Source organism: Cibotium barometz, chromosome 60, assembly GCF_041138505.1.
Source record: "Cibotium barometz isolate CiBa-2024 chromosome 60, ASM4113850v1, whole genome shotgun sequence".
Taxonomy (NCBI): Eukaryota; Viridiplantae; Streptophyta; class Polypodiopsida; order Cyatheales; family Cibotiaceae; genus Cibotium; species Cibotium barometz.
In genome coordinates, this window is record NC_141105.1 from 23,702,925 (window position 1) to 23,709,832 (window position 6,908).

The 6,908-nt window shown below is 42.5% G+C and overlaps 1 protein-coding gene across 1 annotated transcript; it reads right to left on the reverse strand.

Annotated features, from left to right (window-relative positions):
- Positions 1–793: 793 nt before the first annotated feature.
- Positions 794–2,533, reverse strand: LOC147605145 (nuclear transcription factor Y subunit C-3-like). The gene is made up of 2 exons (XM_086794162.1): positions 2,395–2,533; positions 794–2,239 (listed from the first exon to the last, which is right to left on the reverse strand). The coding sequence occupies exon 2, from the start codon at positions 1,735–1,737 to the stop codon at positions 928–930; it is 810 nt and encodes a 269-aa protein (XP_086650288.1). The 5' UTR covers positions 1,738–2,239; positions 2,395–2,533; the 3' UTR covers positions 794–927.
- Between the last annotated feature and the right edge of the window lie 4,375 nt (positions 2,534–6,908).

The following is a 6,908-nucleotide window of genomic DNA, read 5'->3' on the forward strand; positions in this document are numbered from 1 at the left end:
GTGGATAAGGGTTGGAGAAGGCGATCAGGGTTTTACATACACTTTCCACTCCATCAAACCAGTTGGGGTTGGACAAGGGTGATCCATTGCCCATGAGGAACAGGATGGTGAGATATCCACCATCCACGCGAAAGGTTATGCGCATAATTGCATGAAGCAACCAATAGTTAAGCCAAGGCCCGGAATCAACATGATGCATGGAGTTTTACCAGTATGGTATGGGATGGTCTCAAATGTTGAAACAAAGCCCCTTGGTAATTTCAAATAAAATGTGGGGTATAGCAAGGAGAGAAATCAGCAAGCCAATTCATGGTATAGCAATACAATGAGGTTACATTTCTTCTACAAGCAACCAACCCCTCCTTTCATGGCTCCGTAGAGCGGCTCATTTACATATCTTCGCTCATCTTTTTGAAGGGTGTACCTCATAAGAGTGCACCACTGTATGGCCACACCAGCCTCCAGAAAATTATAGTGCTTTAGAAAATTGCTTTTTTTTTGGCCTAAGAGTCATTGCTCACTACCCATCTTGTGGAGTGAGGGGAGGGGGAGATTTGAACTCGCACCATCCTTGGCTATAGTAAAAAATTGCAAGTTACAAATACCTTGGCCGTGAAATACAATGCTTCCTATGAACTTGAAACCTTATGTGCAACAATATCTTCTGCACAATGACAAGGAGATAAGGACATACAACATGAGTAGATGCATACCCCCAAAAAAAAAATCACAATCTAGCCCTTAGCATGGTAGCAACTCAAAAACTACGCGGAACATGAGCAAATAAAAAGAGGTTCAAGGTCGATATACTCCCGGCCAATAGGATATTTTACAAGAAAGACTAGAATACACACAATTTCTACACAGTAGCTCCAAAAGGCACACTGCACAAAAAATAAAATATCAAAACATATTCTGAACTGCTCCTTACTGCAACGAATCGGAAGGATCACCTGCGGACATCTCAGAGAACTGTGGTGGCTGCCACATCTGCTGCACAGGCTGCTGGGCAGCATATGCCATACCGGGCCTCTGTTGAGACATGTACACAGACGGGTCCATGGACACAGCAGGCCTACCGACGATCACACCTGGGGAACCCATCATGCTCTGTGTTGGTTGGGCAACTCCCCCAGGTGGAAGGGGAACTTGCTGCATGTAATACATCCCTCCATACTGTATGGCCTCCGGCGAAGCACCTACAGGAAGGCCCGTGCGGGGCATCCCAACCCCCTCCTCCTTCATCTCATCTCTTGGCACAATATCTACAAGAAAGTCGAAGATGTCCGTGCGGGTGATGGCCGATGCTATGTCATTTTTCTGCAGAGTCCGCCGTTTGTTTTCCTCAGTGTTGATCCATGACCTTAGGGTGAGCTCCAAGATGAAGAGCTCACAGGCCTTTGCAAAGACCACAGGCGCCTCAGCGGAGATCATCCTCACATCTTCATCTGCCTTCATGATTTTCTTTATTCTAGCAAGGGGGAGCTGGTGATTTTTGAAATCATTTACCTGCTCTATTTCTTGCATTTGAGAGGTCCAGAAGTGCTGGAGTTGCTGCTGATGGAGGTGCTGGTATCCCATGGATGGTGGCGGCATGGGAGCAGGATAACCTCCTGCAGGCATGGCTGCCGAAAGTTGCCCTACTGCAGAAGCTTGGTAAGCTGGCTGCTGCACCACAGCATACTGAACTGGGGGTTGGCCACTTGATGCAGTCTGCTGTGTAGCTTGCTGCTCCATTTGCAATCCCTTCTATGTAACAAGGAAACACCCTAACCAATCCCTTTTACAACACAAATAGAAACTCTAACCCTGAGCGCCTTCAAAAACAGAAGGAGAAACCCTAAGCCTTAGTTCCTAAACCTAGCCCTAAACCCCCACTAACAAACGAACCAGAAAGCCTAATCTTAAGACCCTAAAGTCAAAGGCCACCCGAGCCCTAAATTCTCTCTGAGAAGCCAAAAGAAAACCTGACCCTTAAAAAAACAATAACCCTAATCCTAATTCTCTCTTAAAACACAAAGAAGCCCTAGACCTAAGTCCTACTTACAACACACAGAGAAACCTAGCAATAAGTCCCCTATTATTAGACAATGAAGAAACCATCGTAGCAGGAAAACCCCCTGTGAATTTCTTCCAACAGGGGGAGAAATTCCAAAATATGAAAAACTCTAAAAGTATTGTTTTGCAGCAATGGAACTTTGGGCTGAGCCTACTGGCAGCTTTCCCCTGCTCACCACTTCTGAGAAAGTGAATACAAGATCAACAGAATATCCCGTAAGCAACCAGCAGATGATACCAGTTACATACTAACGCATTTCAATTAGGGAATAACCACAGGACAGAACCACGCAGTCCTTGGTGACAACCAAAACGGCTGAGAGAGGCTAAGTTTACCTGGAATCAGAAACCCTAATCACAGCTCTGTTCGCATACGCAGACCCAGGGCTCAGGGAGAGAGGACAGAGGGATACCAGGCCATTTAATTCACTCTTAAAATACAATCAATGCCTCCTATCCTAATGCCTTTCACACCGAACGTTATCAAATATGGCCTTGTTCAGAAGAGGATGTTTCCCATTGGGAATCTCCACACAGCCTCGTCAACGATCACGCGTTCGTGCACTGATAAGGAAGGAGTTTGAGAGTCCCTAGGTGATGGGTTCAAATCTCCCCTTGTACAAGCGATGGCATCTAGTGAGTGTGAGTAGTGTACTTTAAAATTTCCAGCCAAGCCAAGCCAAGCCAAAAAAGAAAAAAAGAAAAAAAAGAAGAAGATAAAGATGGGCTTACACCCATTCCCATCAGCAAATGGGCATAGCCCAAGTGGGAGTTCTTGGCTGTTTGAGGGCAGGTCCTGGATTTTAATCCTCTCAAGTTGCAGTCCCCTTTATCTTTTGTGAGATGCAAATATACACTCGATGCCTCGTATCCCAATGCCTTTCACACCCTGCCACACAACCTAGGCTCCCCATTTCAAACAATACCAAAGTAAGCCTTGTTCAGACGGTACAGCAAAAAAGAGGGCATTTCCCATTGGGAATCTCCCCCATGGTTCATGCACAACGCCACAATTATAGCACCACCAATGATAAAGATGGGCTCACACACATTCCCATCAGTAAATGGACATAGTCCATGTGGGAGTTCTTCACAATTTGTGATGGATCTAGGGATTTAGTTCCCACGAGCTGTAGCCCCTTTGTCTTTTTGTGAGATGCTCACGAATCATTTCTTACCACCTTAGATTAAAGCCTTTTCTATCGCTTGCATAACTCAACCTAAGGCACCCAAACATTTGGTCTTCTTCTTATTAATTACAGTAGCATAGGGCTCAAAAAAAATGCAATGCTCAAAAAACATAGAGGCAACAAAACAAGTAAATGTGAAGCTCGAAAAAACCATTGTTCTCCTTGGCAAGCCTCTGTAGAAGCTAAAGGGACATTGGCAGCTTCTAGACAACACCCACCAAGCCTCAGCAACTGCCAACGAGAGCGTTCAAAGGAGCACTTGTGTAAGACAATGTCAATCAATTGAAGGTGGGAGGTCCATGTCATCAAGTGATGCTTTGCTTATGAGATTAATGGTAGAAGCAAAATCATTGGTGGGCTTGGATGGTGTCTTGGAAGCTTCATCAAGGAAGAAGTTGAGGAGTGTCAAAATTATGGGGAGTATGCACAACGGAAGTAATAGTTGATGGCAAGATAGAGCAACATATATGAAAGAGAGCAAGAACACAAGATGTATAGAAAGCTTCTAAATTACCTTCTATTTCAGCCACTCCAAAGTTAGCTTGACCTTCACCTTATGAATGTCTTGATTGTGTTACAAAAAGTGAGGCCTCCTGCCCTTTATATAGGGTTCACCAAGGGCTAGGGTTGGGCCAACCCTAGATCCCTTTTCCACCCACATGTCCACTTTATTTGGGGTGTGTTCACACCTATATGACCTCTTTCTCTCACCCTTTATCACTTGTACATCATATATTTTAACACCCCCTCTCAATGCCACCATGGGACAATACCAAACATGGAGCAAGGTGAGCATTGGACATACAAGAACAAAATGACCCCCTCTCAACCATAGGATAGATGACAAGGTAGGTAGCCTTTCTAAATTAGGCTTTTACAAAAGTGATGAGTTATAGAGAAATGTGGTTCACTCCCAATTCTAGTAAGCATGCTTCACTCCTCAACTAGAAGAGTTTCTTATCATGTGAGGAACTTACGAAATTCCCCTCAACCTTAGTAATATCTTTGGTACCATCGCTTTCATAGTGGCTTCGTGCACCACCCTTGTTGCTCCTTCGCTTTGATGAAACCATCGTCTTGCAAAAGACAATCTTCAAGTGGGATTTGGATGTACCATTCTTCATTACATTGGCTTCATTGGTTGCATCTTCGTGCTTCTCCAATAAGTTGAATTCCAGGGGATTGAGTTCCAGGAAAGGACCTTTTTGCTATTCTGGAACTTTCCATTTCTTGAGCTTGACCTTGTTGTCTCTTATGCGGTGGAAGGTTGGAATCACCTTTTGGAACTAGAAATCTTTTGAAAGATGATGGTGCTGGCTTCAGGAGAGCGGGACCTTGACATCAAAGGCCTTGGCGAAATCCTTCGCCATCTACACTGCTTCGGCCATGGAAACTGGCTTGGCATTCTTTGGTAGGATAATCAAAGGTTCGTTCAGTCCCCAAATGAACCTGGCCATCAACTGTTCTTTATCTAGCAGTGGCGAGTATTTGAGGAGGAGAGCAAAAGCTTGGTGATACACTTCAATAGTTCTCCTTGGGTTAACTCTAAGAATTCATTCATCTTGGTTTCCAAAAAGCTGGGAGGACAAAATCTCTTCCTTAGGTAAATTTTGAGATCATTCCATGTCTGGGTGTTCAGATCCAGACGGTTTGTCTCGCAGTGGTTTTTCCATGCCACTCTAGCTGTTTCTACTATCTTCAGTCTGGCAAGAGCCATTTTACTTTTCTCGTTGTACCCGGTGATATCGAAGTATTCTTCTATTACTTCGATCCACTTCTCCATAGCCTCGCCCATGTTTTCCCCTTCACCCTTGAAAGGTCCAGGCTACGATCTATGAAGAGTTTTACGAAAATCCGGGTCGAGCTCTTCCTCATCGAGTTGTGTATTAACATTCCTACCATGTGACCTCGATCCATGATCCTATCAATACGAAAATTCTTGTTAAGCCCCTTTTTCCCAAATTAACCAAGACGCTCAGGTGAAGAGATGACTTTATAATTCAATTCCGACTTTAGATCCAATTGCATTCTGGGGTTCCTTATAGTCTGGTCAACCCACGCAAAATCCTGGGATAAAGATCCCTTCTACAAGAAGAACACACAGAAGTCATTATCAAAGAACAATTCATTATGAACATATCATTCATATCCTTAACACAATAATGGTCCATCATACCAAAAAAGATCCACTGGGTCAAAGGTTAATAGCAGCAGCAATCTGTCAGCACAATCCACTAATCTCATAGTAATTTGTTGAAGTCATAATCGTCATTCCAGTTACTAACATCATCACTGGGATTCGTCCCATTCATCCTCATTGTGGCTTTGTTCAACTTATCTTCCTTCAACCAGAATTCAAAAATCATCATCTTTCAGTCAGAATCCAAATCAACTCATTAATTCTCAACCAGAATTCTAAAATCATATCAACCAGCATTCGAACTCATCATCTGGATAGCATTTTGGCTTATAACTTCAAGGTCTTAGATTTACTCGTATATATTGCCAGTAAAGAGCTGCAGTTATACTCACGGTATATACATGTAGTCACGGTCCTTGGAGTTATAAGGTAAATACCATCATATCTAGGTCTCAAGCAAGTCACATCCATTCACATATTGCCAGCATTCGAACTCATCATCTGGATAGCATTTTGGCTTATAACTTCAAGGTCTTAGATTTACTCGTATATATTGCCAGTAAAGAGCTGCAGTTATACTCACGGTATATACATGTAGTCATGGTCCTTGGAGTTATAAGGTAAATACCATCATATCTAGGTCTCAAGCAAGTCACATCCATTCACATTGCATCTCATCCATTCACATCTATCTCGATTCACATCATATCCATTTCACATCACATCTCATCCATTCACATCTATCTTGATTTACATCTCATCCATTCACATCTATCTTGATTCACATCACATCACATCTCATTCATTCACATCACATCACATCACATCACATCCATTCACATCACATCTCATCCATTCACATCTATCTCGATTCACATCTCATTCATTCACATGTATCCCGATTCACATCACATCCATTTCACATCACATCACATCCATTCACATCACATCTCATCCATTCACATCTATCTCGATTCACATCACATTACATCTCATTCATTCACATCGATCCTGATTCACATTACATCACATCACATCCATTTCACATCACATCACATCCATTCACATCACATCTCATCCATTCACATCTATCTCGATTCACATCACATCACATCTCATTCATTCACATCTATTTCGATTCACATCACATCCATTTCACATCACATCACATCCATTCACATCACATCTCATCTATTTACATCTATCTCGATTCACATCACATCTCATTCATTCACATCTATCCCGATTCACATCACATCACATCCATTCACATCACATCTCATCCATTCACATCTATCTCGATTCACATCACATCACATCTCATTCATTCACATCTATTCACATTTAGTAACATTTCCTACTTTCGATACCGATAGGACTTTTTCTAAATCTCTGCCAATTGCTTGGCCTAGGTAAAGGTACTTTTTTCTCGATGGATATTTTCATATTCTTTCTCAAATTTTTCAAATGAAATATATTCAATATTCTTCTTTTGAGTAAAAGATTCATGGGATTTACAA